The sequence below is a fragment of the Chenopodium album genome, chromosome 3 (genome assembly GCF_948465745.1).
Source record: "Chenopodium album chromosome 3, dcCheAlbu1.1, whole genome shotgun sequence".
In the NCBI taxonomy this organism is placed as follows: domain Eukaryota; kingdom Viridiplantae; phylum Streptophyta; class Magnoliopsida; order Caryophyllales; family Amaranthaceae; genus Chenopodium; species Chenopodium album.
In genome coordinates, this window is record NC_137836.1 from 77,880,587 (window position 1) to 77,899,331 (window position 18,745).

At 32.2% G+C, this 18,745-nt stretch overlaps 3 protein-coding genes across 4 annotated transcripts; all 3 read left to right on the forward strand.

The window, feature by feature from the left end:
* Positions 1–1,624: 1,624 nt before the first annotated feature.
* LOC145617788 (UPF0481 protein At3g47200-like) lies at positions 1,625–3,231 on the forward strand. Its single transcript, XM_081672542.1, has one exon. It carries the CDS (start codon positions 1,871–1,873, stop codon positions 3,209–3,211), a length of 1,341 nt encoding a protein of 446 aa, XP_081528668.1. The 5' UTR covers positions 1,625–1,870; the 3' UTR covers positions 3,212–3,231.
* Positions 3,232–4,302: 1,071 nt separating this feature from the next.
* LOC145617797 (UPF0481 protein At3g47200-like) lies at positions 4,303–7,205 on the forward strand. The gene is made up of 2 exons (XM_081672552.1): positions 4,303–4,493; positions 5,936–7,205. The coding sequence occupies exon 2, from the start codon at positions 5,940–5,942 to the stop codon at positions 7,182–7,184; it is 1,245 nt and encodes a 414-aa protein (XP_081528678.1). The 5' UTR covers positions 4,303–4,493; positions 5,936–5,939; the 3' UTR covers positions 7,185–7,205.
* Positions 7,206–9,097: 1,892 nt separating this feature from the next.
* Positions 9,098–12,439, forward strand: LOC145617807 (UPF0481 protein At3g47200-like). Of its 2 annotated transcripts, XM_081672561.1 has the most exons (3): positions 9,098–9,326; positions 10,615–10,708; positions 10,925–12,439. In XM_081672561.1, the coding sequence occupies exon 3, from the start codon at positions 10,929–10,931 to the stop codon at positions 12,171–12,173; it is 1,245 nt and encodes a 414-aa protein (XP_081528687.1). In that variant the 5' UTR covers positions 9,098–9,326; positions 10,615–10,708; positions 10,925–10,928; the 3' UTR covers positions 12,174–12,439. The 2 variants fall into 2 exon arrangements, with proteins under 2 accessions (XP_081528687.1, XP_081528695.1); XM_081672569.1 differs by lacking the exon at positions 10,615–10,708.
* Positions 12,440–18,745: the final 6,306 nt, after the last annotated feature.

Consider the following 18,745-nt stretch of genomic DNA (forward strand, 5'->3'; position numbering starts at 1 on the left):
TATTGTCCTGCAATTGTAGCTTCTTTGGACCAAAAAAAAAAAAGTACTCTGAAATTTGTAGTTTAGTAAATGGGTATTGGGTAGTAATGGGTTACATTGTTGATGACTTGTGTTGTGTTCAAGTTCGGCTAACATTGAGTCGGCCTTTTGCCAAACAAATGTAACTTGTTTTGGGTCAACAAGTCAATTGGTCTTGGGCTTAACAATTGGTCTTGGGCTTAACAAATGTAACAATCGGGCTAAAATTCCATCCTAAATCCAACATTTTTTTTTGAGACATAAATCCAACAATCTATGTGTACTAAGCTTGAAAATAACATAAAAATACATTTGGGAGTGATAGAATAGTAGAATCATACACATTCATACAAATTTAATACTTCTTCCGTTTTTATATACGTGCAACACACTTTTTTTCACGGCATTTAAGAAAAGTGGGGCTCATGTGATTTAATACAATTAAAATGAGAGTGAGAAATGGTTAAGAGTACTCCGTATAATTTAGTGGGTCATGTGATTAAATTAAGGGAAATAGTACTACTTTTATCAAAACAACTTTCTATTTTTAGTGTGTTGCAAGTATTCCGACATCTCCATTTTAGGGAAGTGTTGCAAGTATAAAGAAACAATACTAATTTAATAGTAGAACCTTATTTGATACAAAACATATCTTTTATCTATAGCTTATCGTACATATATGATCAAAATTTATTCAAATTAGACAATTTAATTGGATCAAACCAAGAAAAATATGTTCAAATTAGATTAGATAAGCAATTTTTTTTTTTTTTAAAAAATAAAATAAATCAACATAGCTCTTGGTATTTTGGTAAGATGCTCAATTTAGGACAAGATGAACACCTCTATTACTTACGAAGTATAAGTTAAAGGGCTATTCTACAATGCAACTATGATGCAGTTTTGCAAATTGAAAAAGAACATCATCAAACCTTTTTTTGTACACATTTTGCAATCTAATTCTAATTTCCTGTTATTAGGTCATGTTCTCTTCGATCACCTTATTTTTGTTAAATTGAAATTATTTTTGCTTAACTTAAATTATTTTACCGACATTAAACTATTTGTACCGAACTTAAGCTATACAATGTTAAAAAATAAAAACTTGAAAATAACAACATACTCAATTCCATATGTATTAAAACAAATCAACGATATACAAATGGAGCGAGCAACTAAGAGTTTGTTCTCATTGACTGATCTGAACTGAAATGAATATTATATAATAGAAGGAAATTAAGAACTAAATTGAACTGAACTGAAATAAATTGAACTGAACTGAAAATAAACGTATGAGAACAGACCCTAATTTGAAACAAAGGTAGCGAGATAATTATCCATACTACCACAAGATGACAATTAGGGAGTACTTAGTCAACTAATCTCCCACAAACCACAAGATGACAATTACGTAACTACGTACAAACTTCACAGAAGCTTCCTACTTTCTCTTAGCTTTTAACCTTGCATTTTGCAATAAAATCCCTCTAAACTCTTTTTGACTTTAATTTGCTTCTACAATTAGCCAATAATCCCATTAACAACAACCCAATTCCGATTCATATTGTTCTTTCTATATACTAGTTGAAGATTATATTCAGGGGTTCCTTGATACTTTCAATGCTTTTGATCTTCAATTTGAGCTTTGATTTTTTATTCCGATTTCTTTGTTAGAGGTAAACGTCTCTTCATTTTTCTCTTCCTTTTGAATTTTCATCAGCGTTTAATCATTGATTTTTATAATTAGTTTAAATTTGAAAGAAATAAAAATCAATAATATACTAGTGCATACATTAAAAATTATCAGCAAAAATAAGTTTTAATCAGTAAAAATTAGTTTGAAGTCGAGATTATGACTAATGGTATGGTGAAAAATGATGAAATGATCCATCGATTAGCGACTTCCATTAGGAAAAGATTTGAGAATTTACGTCCTATATCGCCCAAATGTTGCATATATAAAATCCCACGACCCCTTCGAATGGTGAATAAATCAGCCTATAAACCATGTTTAATTTCGATTGGGCCTTTTCACTACGGCAAGAAAAGGTTAGAACCCATGCAAGAGCACAAATTAAGGTATTTGCGAAACTTCCTAAAAAGAAATAAGAAGACAAACTTGTCCGACTATTTGAAAAAAATTAAGCTATGGGAGAAAGAAATACGGGAGTCATACGTAGAGAATGTCGAAATAGATAGCAAGGAATTTAATGAGATGGTTTTGTTGGATGGTTGTTTTTTGATCGAGTTTTTATTACTTTGGTTCCTCGATGAAGCAGAAGTGACTGATTCTATATTTAGGAAACCATCTTTGGAAGTCGTAATTATGCGTGACATAATGTTGTTAGAAAATCAACTTCCATTTTTTGTTTTAGAAGGCTTGTATAACATTGCTTTTGGTGATGAGAAATTGGTGTCACCCCATAGCGAAAATTCTGAATCCGCCACTACTGCTGATGATATAGATAATAGTGACACTATAAGGTCACTACCATCGTTCATGGAACTATGTTGCCAAGTACTTATGGTGGGGAAGTTAGAGATTTTGGAGAAATTTGATGATTGTAAGGTTTTACACCTTGTTGATTTCTTAAGGACATGTTATTTGCCTTCGGTTCTTAGGGATCCAATTGAGGGTGAAATTGATGATTTGGACTTTCCTCCTACCGTGGAGAGACTTAAAGATGCCGGGATCAAATTTGAGGTGGCAAAAAATGGATCCTTACTAGACATAGAGTTTAGTAATGGCGTCTTAAGAATTCCTAAATTAGAGGTGGAAGATCACACAGAATCATTACTTTTAAACTTATCGGCATTGGAGCTATGCCATTATCATTTTGATTCTTATATAATCGATTATATTGTGTTGATGGATGTCCTAATTACGACTCTTAAGGATGTTGATATCCTCGCGACTAAGGGGATCATAATGGACTCCTTAGGAACCACAGAAGATTTTGCAGAAATATTCAACACTATATGCAAGGGAACAACTTATCAAGTGAAAGGGTTCTACTATTCTCGTCTTTGTAAACAACTAAGTGCATACTACAACACACCTTGGCATCGATGGAGGGCAACGCTAAAGCATGATTATTTTAGCAATCCATGGGCAATTATTTCAGTCATTGCTGCAATTGTTTTAGTCATACTTACTGTTGTACAAACCATTTGTACTATCATTTCTATGTAATATCAGTAACAAAGTTATTATTATTGAACGGATCAGTTAAATACAAATCGTCTATATGAAACCTACTTATTATCGTAAGACCACCTCGTAGGTTGTTGGATCGAGAGAAAAGATATTTTTCTTTTTGTTTAAGTCACATGTTTATAGTGACTCACAAAAGTGGTTTTATGATGATAAGACGGTGTTACATACATATTTTTTTATACATTTTTCTTTAGAGTTTGTGTCAAATTTAAAAATAAAAAATAAAAAATGGTAAGTCTCTCAACTCTCACTTCAAAAACAAGTGCAATTCACGTCATTTTAATTCAAGTGATTTTATTTTTGAATCAAATTTAACACTTTTGTGAATGTCTTATTGTTTAATGAGGCGTACCTGCATTAGCTTTCTTGTGTTTGTCTCCACGTTCCTACAGTTTTATGGCAAGAGAAGAATATTCATGATTTTTGATGTCCTCATCATTTGCTTTATATGAGTACGGACCATAATTTTAATTTATATACTATGATCAATAATGGAGATTGTTGGAGATAGAATCTTATTACAAACAAATAATTAAACTAAACAAGACTTGGTCCAATGAAAAAAAGGTTAACTACTCGGATACTTAGGCCTTGTTAAGTTCACCTTATTTTATTTTTTATCCGTAGTTTTTTATCGCTCAATATCTTTAATTTCGTAATGAAAAAATTATGAAAATCACATATTAATAAATATACATTATCATGAACTAACAAGACCCTACTTGATATATTCTATCCGTATAGATTATCGTATATTTAAGGTCAAAGTTTGATCAAATCTGACATTTAGATCAGATCAGACCAAATTAGATAAACAAAAATAAGGTGAACCTAACAAGCCGTTAGAATGAAGAATAGCTAAAGTGGTTAGAGCTTCCTTTCGGTTTCTTAATCACAATTTTAAAGTGATTAACTGGTAAATGTTGTTAACTTCCTGTAAAAAAAAAAGTTGTTAACTTGATAATGGATGATGTACAAATATTAATTAATACAGTACAAGTATTTAATTACTTCTTATGACTTTCATTCACATGCGTGGAATTGGCTATAGAGCATCAATCAAATGAATCAATCAATCGAAGTTTCTTCCTTCAAAAAATAAAAAAAAAATGACGTGGTTTTTTCTCTGTATTCAGTAAATTACTTTGAGTAAAGTATGAGCTCACTATCTCCATTGATCACCCTAATTCAGTAATTCTTAAACAGCTGCCAATCAATTTTCTCTCAAAATCCCATCTTTTGAAAATTTTCTCTTCAGGTATTCTAACTTCTTAAATTTTTGCTGATTTAAATGTTTTTGTTTTTTTTTTTTTTTTTTTCATCAGAAATGGCATTATTTAATCTTTTTCCTTTTGCCATTTTTTTGTATTCATGAATCATGATCATGGAATTGTTGGCTAGCCACTTCTATATTCAACTTCAATATTATGATACTTGGATTGACTTCTATATTTTGATTTTTGAGGATTTAATTTCTTGAATTTAATTTGATTTTTTTTTTTGAATTAGCAACTTGATTGTCACTTGGAAATGTTGGAACACATATTTTGTCTTGTAAATTTAGAGATAGTAGTATAATTTTAAAAAATTTGAGGGTAATTTTGAATACCCATCAGTTTCTTAGGTCCTAGAAGAGATGTAAAATCTGTAAGATCAAGCTATGTGCATGTTTCAATCAGACAATCAGTAGAATTGTTCTAATTCTTTGTGATTTATTGGTATTAAATACAGGCTAATTTATTAGTTTACAAAAGGAATATTAATGGTTAATTAACTGATTTACTGAATTACTGTATTATTGAATAACCACCATTAGAGTATATAAGGTGATGAATTTGAGCTGGTAGGATCTATATTGAGCGTGTTCTTATAGATGAAACCGAGCTGGTAGGATCTATCTTGAGTGTGTTCTTATAGATGAAACCGAGCTGGTAGGATCTATCTTGAGTGTGTTCTTATAGATGAAACCGAGCTGGTAGGATCTATCTTGATTGTGTTCTTATAGATGAAACCGAGCTGGTAGGATCTATCTTGATTGTGTTCTTTTAAGTCAATGTAAAGGTTCCTAAGTTTTCTTGGTTGTGCTCTTTTAAGTTGATGTAAAGGTTCATATGTTTTCTTGATTGTGTTCTTTTAAGTTGATGTATAAGGTTCTCAAGTTTTCTTGATTGTGTTCTTTTAAGTTGATGTAAAGGTTCTAAATTAAAGTTTTCTTGATTGTGTTCTTTTTAAGTCTTGATGTAAAGATTCCAAAGTTTTCGTTCTGTTTGTGAGGTATGAATTCTGGTTTATAATTGAATGATTATATGCCAATGTTACTTCATCGTATTTATTCACATTCGAAGAATCTGAATAACATTTGGAATAGACTTAAGCTTGTGAGTATCCACAAGTTGATTGCATTCTGATAAAGGGCACAAATATAGGCCTTTTGCCTATTTTTTTTTTTCCTTCCATCATTGATGAAATTACTAATTCTGGTTTGAAGCTTACCTTCGAGTAGGATGTGCATTCTTCGTCTTGGTTACAATGGTTAATTTTTTATAGCAATAGATATTGGTCTGGTACATGTTTATGATCATATGATTCATATCATCATGTACTTCTTGTTGATATTGGATGTTTCTGGTTGAATGAAAACTCCACAAGCTGAGCAGCTTGTATATCTGACTAATGAAGTATATATGTTGTATGATGCAGTTCGATGGAGGATCCGATTGATGAGTTAGCGAATGCCATCAAGAGGAAGTGTGAAACACTACCCCCATTGTCCTCAAAATGCTGTATCTACAGAATTCCAAGAAACCTCCGAAACATAAATGAAAACTCCTACACTCCTTCCCTTATCTCTATTGGCCCCTTCCATCGTGGCAATCCAAAATTGCATGGGATGGAAGAGCAAAAATTGAGATATTTACGGAAATTCATTCAACGAAATGATAATAGGGATTTAGAGGATTATCTGATTGCATCAATGAAATGGGAGAAGGAAGCACGAGATAGTTATTTGGGAATCATCAGTCTCAGTAGTGTAGAGTTTATAGAAATGCTAGTGCTTGATGGCTGTTTCATTATTGAGTTTTTCTTGACATGGTTAGGATGTACGATTGATCCCAATGACCGTATCTTTCACAGGCCAGCTCTGAGCCAAGCAGTTTTACGCGATCTTAAACTGCTTGAGAATCAAGTTCCCTTTTTCATTCTTGAAATTTTATACAACATTGCTTTTGAAGATGACAAAAAAGCTCCTAGCTTCTTGAAGGTCACTTGTGAATGTATGATAGGCCTTGGCAAGGTCCCTCAATATTTCAAGAAGACGAAGATATTGCATTTGGTTGATTTCCTGAGAACTTACTACCTACCACCAGAAAGGAAAGAAATTTGCCACAAGGATGAAAATTGGGAATTTCCTGACGGAATTTCTGAGCTCTACGAATCTGGTGTGACATTACAGGTAGATAAAGATGACAAGTTCCTCAATATCAAATTCGAAAATGGAGTCCTTTATATACCTGAGCTAATGCTGGAAAATCACACGGAATCTCAACTCAGAAACTTAGTTGCCTTTGAACAATGTCATTACCCTCAGGAGTCGTTTTTGATCGATTATGTATTGTTTTTGGATAGTCTCATCTATGACAGGAAAGATGTGGAAGTCTTGGTCAATCATGGGATTATACTGAACTTTCCTGGTAGCAGTGAAGATGTTTATAGACTCTTCAGCAATATCTCCAAGGGAACGACTTATTCACGTAGAACCTTTTATTATGCTGATGTATGTAGGCGCCTCAACGAGTACAGTGGGACACCTTGGAACCGGTGGAAGGCAATACTCCGTCAAGATTACTTCAGTAATCCATGGTCCATGATTTCTACAATCGTAGCTGTAGTTTTGCTTATACTTACTGTCATACAGACTTACTGTGATATTATTCAACTCCAGTACTGAATATCCCAATTTTACTGAACATTCTTTTGTGGTTGCAGAGGAAATGATGGTTATTTTAGAAACCAATTGTGTTGTTGCTGCACAAAAGTTTCTAGAAATCGCATTTGTATGTAGCAATCTGTATCAGTTTTACTGTCATCTATTAATTCTGAAGTTCACCAGGCCAGTTGCTGTTGCCTCTTTCAAATTTGATTAAGCACCTTTATTTATAAGATCTTATGGTCTATATTCCTATATAGGTTAAGTACATTAATTTCCACTCGATGGGAACCTACACAATACTTCATACACCTTACCTCAAAGAGCCATTGGTGAGCTTGGCACTTGTGAGCTCGAGTTCGGGAGCTCACCACCTCTTTGAGTAGCTAATTTAGTCCAGAGTGATTAACTTTATTTCATTCCAATTTTCTGTTTGCTCACTTTTTATTATAGGTATTGTTTCGTGTAGCAATTAGGCAATAACAATTTTTGCAATCTCTGACTCGAGTGAACCGTGTTCAGTAACTGATTCATGTCCTAACTGTTGGAGTAATAACATAATGCAATGCAGGGTCTTCAGTTCCTAGCAATACAGCAAAAAGGGGAGTACTGTACAGAATCATATTAAAGAACTCATTCTGAGATATCCAAATTGGTCTCACCTTCTTCTGCTACACCATGCATCGCCGTCCTCCAATCAAACTCATGCAATAGATTTGCTTGTAGAAACTCACTGCTTGCCATGTCAGATCATATCCCGGGCACATCCTTCTTCATGATCCAACCGGAATGAGCTCGCAGTGTTACCGTACCCTCTGAAATCTGTCATCGAATGCAGGAACTTTTTTGGTTTAAAGCCATTGGGTTCATTCCACAGAAACAGATCTCTGTGGACAGCCTAAGTGCCATTGATAATAACCATCGTCTTTGTATGAATATCATAGCCATTTAATTACGTACGTTTGGCTCATTCACTTGCCTGGTATATAAGGATATAGGCGTCGAGTTTCCCTGATCACAGATTTCAAGCATTGCATATACATAGTACTAATCTTCTGCATACAGATTTTGTCTTAGAATTTCTCTTGCACACTTGCTGCATAATAATTATGCCATTGCCCATCCTAGGTGTAAGGCGTATCAATCCCACCAAAGAGTTGATGTTCATGCAACTAGCCATATAGAATTAAAGCTAGTATGCCAACAAGAATTATAAATTACAGTCAATCCATTTCTTAACTGTGACAGATTTGTAATTATATAAATATATACTTCGTATAAGGTTTATAAGCATTCGTCCTTATACTTCAAACTGGGACAATGATCTCAACTCACAAATAAGCAACTGTGGAGTGTGGTTATAGTGTTATACTACCTCCGTTACATATTAGTTGCAACTTTGGAATATTTTATGTCTCAAAAATAATACCCCAAAGTTACAACTAATATGTAACAGAGGTATTTCAAACTGGGAAAATAATCTCAACTCACATGTAAGCAACAGTGGGTTTTATAACAAATCGCGAGATAATGTACAAAATCTTACTACTCCGTAATCAAAGTTGCAATATCTATTACTCCGGAAACTTGACTTTTGGCCGGAGTTTGTCATTAAGGTGCTATTTTTAAAACAAAATTTAATTGAAGGTATTGGTTGACAAAAAAAAAATAAAGTTTGATCACCTTGATGAATCAAATAGCAAAACCATAAATAAATCAACAATTTTTTTTATTAAAAATGAACCCCACAAGGCCACAATAGTTGATTTACTATTTAAAATTATGCCATTATGATTAAAAATGAATTCACAATAGTTGATTTATTTACAAATATGCCATGACTTGATAAAATTGTTGATTGATTTACGATTTTGCTTTTTTATTTCCCCGTAAGGTATAAGATTACATTTTTTTTTTTTGTTTGGTAAAATTACAGATAATTTTATTTACGTACGTTTTTCCATTTTAAAACATTAGTTTGGTTAACCACTTAAGGTAGTTCCCTCCCAAATCCCAATCAATCAATTAACCAACAAATCTTGGTCTCTCTTTGCTTTGACTATGAGTTTGCTTGTTGACTATCAGTCGCCATTTTTCTGGGTTTTCTAAGCTGCTGCTCATCAATTTCTTTTCAACTTCCATCTCCTGTCTTTCCAAAACCAGGTAATCTCAATTTTCATTATTAATCACATTTCCCAATTTCTAATCTAGTTTTGTCATCATAAATTGCCATTTTTTAACTTTTATTTTGATTGTATTTAGTGATTTGTTTCTGATCTTGTACTTTGGTTGCCGTTGTCGTCATTTGATTGTTTTTGAGAAATTACTGGAATTTAATTTGATTCTGTTGAAAACCCTAATTACTTCACTCAGAAAATTAAAAGGGGTGATTCATTAATTTTAAAGTTGCTAGTAGATTGTGTTAATGCAAATCCTAGTTTTGTGCTATTATAAAAGGAATTATGCTGTTTTCTGTGATTCTGATGTTGGAAAATCAAATATTTGTGTCATATCTATGTTTTTACTATTTGGGGTTGTGATAAATCATGATTTTTTTTTTTTTTTTTTAAAGATAAATCATGATTATTGATTATCCTAATATCCTGCTTAGATTTCCTTGTTGATTGAACAAGCTGAACCACATCAGATTATGTTTTTTTACACTATGGTATCGTGTCGAAAATATAGCAGAAAGTTGCATTAGTAGCTCATGATTGCTGTAGAAATTGGAATGTAGGAGGGAGGAATAGGAGGAAAAACGAAGTGAGAAGTAAAGAAACTAAGGATTTCTTCCTAGGTTAAATAAGATAGAACAATAAGTAATCTACTACTTCATGTTATTCTTTTGGTTTGGTTTGATAACAAAGTAATCTCCTTTCGACTTCTTTCTGACCAAATGTTACCAATTGGGTGGAAAATCTAAGAAGTGTGGTCAATAATGAAGCCTTTCCTCTTGTTTTGATCCCTTTTTCATATTAAATCAAACCCTTAGCTTGTTCAATATGACCAACAAATCCGTTTACTGCTTCATATAATTAGACTTGAATTGGCCTTAGTGCTAGACTTGCCCTGCGGTTTGGTCTTGTGACATTTTGTCATTGAATTGTAGTCCTTTTAATTGCTTTTGAGATCTCTCCGAGTTTGTTGCTGCTTTGTATCAGGGCTTTTTAATAAGTGCCTGTTTCTGGATAGAGCCAGAAGCACAAGTTTGCAATAATTTGTCTTGCTAATCTGCCTCTAGTTTACTCAAGTAGTCCTGTTTATGTGAAAACATATTGTATGCTAAAGGACTATGCCTTAATTGACGATCAGGATCAGTCAAGACATGTTTAGATCGAGCAGAAGTAGAGAAACTCTCTTTTTTCAGTTAAATTAGAAATGCTGAGCTTTGTGCCTTTCCTTTCTAATCACTGAGCAAATTTCTGATTTATAATATGTTCCCATTCTTAAGGAATTTGAAGTCGAAATAGAGCTTGTGGACCCATCATGAAGTTGGTCTTTTACATTTTACCTTGAAGCTTTCGAGATTTTCTTCTGTTTGTGAGGTATGGTGATGCCTATTTCTAATTGAGCTAAGCCTATTTTAATTTATTGGAGTAAGTCAAATCTCAAAGGCTTCAAATTACAATAGGAAATAGCACTACCGCCATTGATAGCAATAAATACTGATGTAATTGATCTGAGACTTTTTTCTGATCACATCAGCTTATATATCTTGTTAGTTTTGGTTGAACTGATGTTTCACCTATTATATGATGCAGTTCAATGGAGGACCCTATTGATGAGTTGGCGACTAACATTAAAAAGAAGTGTGAAACACTTCCCCCTCTTTCTTCAAAATGCTGTATCTATAGAATCCCCACAAATCTTCGGAAAGTTAATGAAAACTCATACACTCCTTCCCTTATCTCTATTGGCCCTTTCCATCGTGGCAATCAGAAATATCAAGCCATGGAGGAGCACAAATTGAGATATCTACAGAGGTTTATTCAACGAAATAGTAACAGGGACTTGGAAGATTACCTAACTGCGGCAATGAAATGGGAGAAGGAAGCTCGAAATAGTTACTTGGCAACCATCAATCTCTCCAGCTTAGAGTTTACAGAAATGCTAGTGCTTGATGGCTGCTTCATTATTGAGTTCTTCTTAACTTGGCATGGAAGCACTATTGATCCCAACGACCGTATCTTTCACAGGCCAGCTCTGAGCCAAGCAGTTTTACGCGATCTTAAACTGCTTGAGAACCAAGTTCCCTTTTTCATTCTTGAAGTTTTATACAACATTGCTTTTGAAGATGACATAAAAGCTCCTAGCTTCTTGAAGGTCACTTGTGAATGTATGATAGGCCTTGGCAAGGTCCCTCAGCATTTCAAGAAGACGAAGATATTGCATTTGGTTGATTTCCTTCGAACTTACTACCTACCACCAGAGAGGAAAGAGATCTGCCATGCGGATGAATATTGGGAATTCCCTGATGGTATTTCTGAACTCTATGAATCAGGTGTGACATTAAAGGTTGATAAAGATGATAAGTTTCTCAATATCAAATTTGAAAATGGTGTCCTTTATATACCCGAGTTAATGCTGGAAAATCACACGGAATCTCAACTCAGAAACTTGGTTGCCTTTGAACAATGTCATTACCCCCGGGAGTCCTTTGTGGTTGATTATGTTCTTTTTTTAGACAGTCTCATCTATGACAGGAAAGATGTAGAAGTCTTGGTCAATCATGGGATTATACTGAATTCCCCTGGAAGCAGCGAGGATGTTTACAGAATGTTCAGCAATATCTCCAAAGGAACGACATACTCACGTGTAACCTTCTATTATGCTGATATATGTAGGTCTCTCAATGAGTATTGTGGGACTCCTTGGAACCGCTGGAAGGCAATACTTCGCCAAGATTACTTCAACAATCCATGGTCCATGATTTCTACTATCGCTGCTGTAGTTTTGCTTATTCTTACTGTCATACAGACTTACTGCGATATTGTTCAACTTCAGTACTGAATATCCCAACTTTCCTGAACATTCTCTTGGGCTTGCAGAGAAAATGTGGGTGAGTTTCAGAAACTTTTCGGGTCCCTATGATTCTACAGAGTATCACAATCTATCTTTACAAATATTTGTCCAGAAATTGCTGTTTGTAGCAATTTGTATCAATTTCAGTATTTCACTGTCATATACAGTATATACCATATTACTGATGTATTGCAGACAATTCAATCAAATTTGATTCAGCACCTGTATTATAGAAATTTTGGTATCATCATTCATCAATGTCCTCTCACTAGACACCATATAACCTGCCCCACCGTTCCATTACCACCAATGAACTTGGAAATCGAGAACTCAGGTTCAGGCAAAGGCAAAACTAACCACCCTGACCATTATGACCGAGTCCTCTTCTTTGATTTGATTAAGGGACTCAGTCCAGAGAGTTAGATGATTCCATTTCAACTTGGTAGAGTTATTGGTCCTTTTTTCTTGGTAGAATTATACAATTTGTTTGGTGCTTTTGGCTACTAATTACTCATTTGAGCAATAAACAAAATAGGATAATTAGTGTTAATGTTTGAGATCCTCTGTAAGATTGTAATAGAGTTTGAGACATTACTAGTTGTCTAGTTCCACAAAGAATTGCAAAGTCACCTATAAAATAGAAAATCAATAGACAGCTTCGTATTATACCTCATCAGAAGTTCATAAAGATGAAGCCTATAATCTATCAATTTCACAAAAAAAAAAAAAGGAAAATCCAACAATTTGAATTGTTTCAGAACTCATGATAAATGGGTTTGGGCCACACTAGGCGGCCACTATAGGTGGACACAACTTTCTTATTTTTTCAATATGAGATATGTTTTTCAATACTTTTACACTCTTCAATACGAGACAACACTTTCATTCACATGTGGGTTTGTTCATAGGCTCAACACAACATGTACGGAGTATATATTGTTCTCATATAAATATATTTGTCTTTAAACCGTGTCACATAAAATTTGTGTGTAAAATGGTTAGGAAAAATAAAAACATTAAGAAACCGTCCTCAAGGAGTCAAGGGAGGGCACGTCATTTGGTATATCCGTAATTCCGTATATGTAAAAGAACATGTCATTGTTTTTATAAAGGATAAAAGGAATTGTTAAGTCAAACTCCCTTCATTCGATTCCATTGGAATAATATCTTTTTTTACCTTCTTTTGTAGAGCTTTTTGAGTCAAGTGAGATCATTTCAATAGAATGGAAGGAATACGTGTTATAGAGTAAACTCTTACTTCTTGATGTTTTTTTTGTTTTTTTTTTCGAAAATTGGCAAGGAGATAAAAGATGGTACATAAAGTTGTAATATGACATATTTTAACTACCAAACAATAGTAATTTGATTCTGATTTTTAAAAAATGAGTTAATTATTTATTATAATAATGATTAGAGAAGAAAATTAATTAAGGGGTGATGTGTACTTTTTTAATTCTCCAAATTAATATATGTTGTTGTTAATTGAGTGCATGTGAACTTACAGAAAGAGACATAGATGGAAGGCATCTTGTTATTTATACTCCGTATAAAATTTACTTCATTTGACAAAAAATTATTTCTAGTAATTTTTTTCCTTAGCAGAACAAGCAAATATTTGGAGTTTAGGAATAAAAAGAGAGAGAAAAAACATAAAATAAATATCATATATTGTATTAATTTATCTAATTTAATTGAAAGCTCACAAAGAATGGATAAATGACACTAATGATCAAGAGGAACTAGTGCCAAATTACTTACCTATATGGTCTATAAATGCTTCCGACCTCCATCTATCCAAAATTCTTTGCCACATTAATAAGTGTCATTTCAACTATAAACGTGACAACTAATTTCAAATAGAGATGGTAGCCGAACATCTTCTACTACTAAAGTACTCCATATCATGATACAGTAACGTAAAAATTAAAGATAAGAATTAGAGGGAGCACAAGCAATACAAGCAAGAAAGAAGATGGCAGAAGAAGCACCATCTTCTTCAAGATTAGAACTACTTCTCTTAAACTTCTTAACTTTGCTTTTGTTGCATTGCATTATTTGCATTACTTGATCTCTTTGTTGTTGTTGTTGCCTTCCTTTGATGGCTTCTTCTACTCTTGACACCATATTTTAATTTGTTTTTGATTTGGGATCTTTAAGCTTAAAATATGTACGTACTATTTTTTGTATGATGAGAGTTGCTTACAAATTTGAATGAACTTAGCTTAGCTTCTTCTCACTTATATAGCCAACCAAGTTGAGTGGGGTGGCTTTTGTGTTATAAATAATTGTGTGTCTATATACCAACAATTGGTGGGGTTGTATTGAGAATTTATAATGGCAATGTGCCAATCCCTTCTTTTTTGTCTTATAATATAAAGGGTTTTCGATAATATTTTAATATAATCTATATTTTTTAATAGTTTGGGGTATAAGCAAGTTGAGAATTTATAACAGATCGATACACATATTATAATAATTAGGTACGTATGTAATTGTTGTTTTTTATTTTTTGATATTAGTTTGTGCGAGAGAGTTAACTATTAAACCAACAAGATTAAGAGCAACACTGTCATACATGATAGCCACTTCCATAAAAGAAAAAAAAAATTCCCTCTGTCTTTTAATACAAAGCATCTTTATAACATTTATTACCCACATAGTAAAGAAAAATAGACTTTTAATTTAGAAATCGGGAGTATTATAAGGTATTGAACAGTTCAAATTATAAGGAACAAGAGATACTTCATAATTAAATTAAAAATATCTCATAATTCGTATCTTCAAACTCAAAAATTATACTACGTATATCTTATTTTTTCGGCCTTTTATGCTTCGTATATGTTTTATATAAAGATATTATTTAAAATTGAGATTAAAATATGTATAATTTGTACTTTGCATATGCTTCATTGGAAAAATGAGGGAGGAAGATCCAACAGCCAATCCTATAATTGGTAGAATAAAATAAGGATATGTTGAGATTTTGCATGGAAGAAAGAGATACATGAATCTTTCAATGGTTTTTGACTAATAATAAATACAATAAAGCCGTTACTTTATGCACAATGCAACAAAACTACATGATCTATTGACTAGGTACTCTGGATTCTTAGATGTACATAAAGATATATACGAACCGACTGACCTACGTACAAAATTGTCCAACTATATCGTAATGTCAAATTTTATCTAAAAATAAAAAGGGTAATTTTTTCCATTTACAAATATTATTACAAAAAAGCCAAAATAAATAAATGTACTTCTTAATTCACATACATGAACTGATGAACAAACTATAAATAAACTGATGAACAAGATCCTTTATTTATTTATTTATTTATTGAGGCAAGAACAAGATCCTAATTACAATAGATAAGTTGTGTCTCTAAGGAGTGAATCTACCCTTCTAGTAGTCAAGAATTTAGATTTAGATTTACTTTGTACATGTTATTCTATTATTTCCATTTATTTGGGAGGGTTAAGGCATAAAAATCAAACTTACCATTAGAAGAGAATTTGGTGTTAAACAACATACCATATACTTATATAATGTATTATTATTGTACGCAACTTAACATTGAAATTATCGATATATAAGAAAAATTCAAATCTAATATGTAATATATACATACGAATTGAATGAAATATATACAACACCGGAATCAATAAAATGCATGCATGCGTTGTACGAGTAATTAGCTTAGCTAGTACAAGATCAAGTCCGAGCTTTCAGATCAATTGAATTCTAATTTTTGAGGCTTTTGAGCATGTCTTGTGAACAACTTGTTCATTAATCGAGTCTTGTTCATGAACACAATTTTTTTATAACCAAGCTTTATTCATAACTTAGCTCTTCAAATTCACGTTTGACTTTCAAAATTTACTTCAACTCTATATCATGAATTCATAATAAGATACATACCTTGATGAATTATCAATCTAATCAATGTATATAATTAATTATGATATTAGTTGACCGATTTGGAAACTAAAATAATTAAGCTCCAAAATTTGTCACATTCATGAAAAATAAATTTCTAGTTTTCGTATAATCTTAGAAAGATTTCCATAGCACATGGCAACGTACATGGAATATATACCATATCATTAAGTTTCTCTTAATCAACCTAGCTAGCTAGTTAGTTGCTAACATTGAAATATTCCGTTATTCAGCTGGATTTATTTTTCAATGTACAAACAATTAATATACCAAGTATAGTAGTTCCAATTTTAAGGGGCCAATAATTATTAAAAAAAATTAATGATCATTGGCCCAATCAGAGGAAGAAAAAACATGTAACATCATGATTCCTAATGGTTATAGAATTTTTGTTTTGCATAAAAGAGTATCGCATAATAGTTTATGTCTTTACGACACACTATTCATTTAACTGTCTCTAAATAAAAGTCTCATTTTGTGATGTTTTTAAATAAATTCTTATCTTGAAATAAAAGCTCACTATAATTAGGTCTTAACTAGAATTCATCCTTTACTCTTTATTTTATCAATCAATAATATTCTCTTAATTCACTTTTTGTTTATTACTTTTTTTTTCCTCTCAATTCTGTTAAAAATGGTAATATATTCTTTTTATTATCTTCCTTTTATCCAACTTTAATTAACAATACCTCACTATAAATTTATGATTCAACTTTTATTAAGTTAAGTAAATATATAAGAGAAATGAGACTTTTATTTAGAAATAGAAAGGAAATGATTTTTGTACGAGTAGTTGAAATTATGTAAAAATTATTGGTGAAATTGATACATCTATTATTCTATTCTCATGTGCTAAGATTGCTAACCCATGTGAGCATGTGTTTACGGTCATGTCTTCTAGTGGCAAGCGGCTAATCTTTCTTGGACCCAATATTTTACCCCTTTTTATTTTGTCATTTACTAACCACATTTTAATGATTTCTCCTAACTATTGTTATAGAACTAACAAAGGTTTATTATAGAACTAATTTAAGGTAATAATTTTTTAGGGAGTTTAAGTACGTATATACTAAGTACATAATACATAGTTAATGATTAAGGATTATGTTTGATTGAGTAAGATAATCTTGAACAACATGAACGAACTATTCTTCCAATTGTATCTTGTCTTGATTAATTAACCAATTGACTCAACCTCTTCTTTTATATTATACCACCTAACCTTTGCAATTGCATGAGATGAAACTTAAATTATTATAACCCATTATTAGTAAGTACCAACTCATCATAAGACTCTAATACTAAGTGAAATATCATAAAATAAGACTTACTCCCTCCGTGTTTTAATAAATGTTAGAATTTGACTTTTTTCACTATTCACATAATGGTTTTTTTTTTTGACAAACACATAATGATATTGACGTGCTTAATTTACTACGCAGTAATATATAAAAAAAACCAAATATTATTGTATGATACATTGTTGGAATCGTTGTAATGTATACTTTCATATTAAAAAATTTCCTATGATTTAACATATAATTAGATAAATTAGAGATCAAAGTCGTGTCTCGACATGCGTATTTGATCAAAGTGTAACACTTGTTAAAACACGGAGTATATCTATACTACACACCTATCCAAACATATTAAACTTCACCGGTGAGAGTTGTGATACATTGTTTTCTTGTTACTATGTAACTAAAATTTCTCAATAAATGGGATGAAACTACTTCCACCACATTATCACAATAAATTGAGAAAAAGAACTAACATCTACTTCGTATTAATTTTTGTACATATAATGTGACTTAACATATCCATTTTTGTACATATAATGTGACTATACACTTCACTTTCCTATAAAATTAACACCATTTATGATAAAATCACACCGAAAATGAGAAAAGGACTCATCTATATACTTATCCAAAGGAGTGATAGTCATGAAAGAGACGAGGTAGCTATGAGTTATAACTATCATATGCAAAATGACAAATAAGAGGTGCAAAGTATGATAACCCATAATTTTGAGGCATGAAAGTTAAGAAGATGCTGCCATTCTTTGTCCTTAGATAATGGGCTGTTGGCATCTCTTGTGACATCCCCATTATCCTTGTTTTTTGACCATTTACTATAGTCCTTTTTAATGTTGGGAGAATGCTTCTTCAATTATTATATAGAAGTAGAATCCACCACTACTTAGCTAGTAACACTGTTAGATTAATCTTCAATAGTCGTATATTTTCTGACAATATAAGATGATATTTTGGAAGGAGAGTATACATGAGAATAAACTCTTTAATCCACTCTAGACGATAGGGAGATCCTTCCTCGACTCACAAGATAGAATGTGGATCCGCGGAGGAGCACCACACATTTTGGCCACACACATGAATATGACTCATGCATTGGTTTGACCTAACTACTTCTAGCGGCCAACTTAAGGCCTATTCTGATTTATTAAACTGAACTGAAATTAAGCTAAAGAGAACAATCCCTTAGCCTTTCAATGTAGTAGTGTTTGTTTTTTTAAAAGATAAAGTGAAATTAAGTCAAACTAATTAAGATACTTGAACTTCAATAATAAATCACGAAGTATATTAAAATTGATGTTACT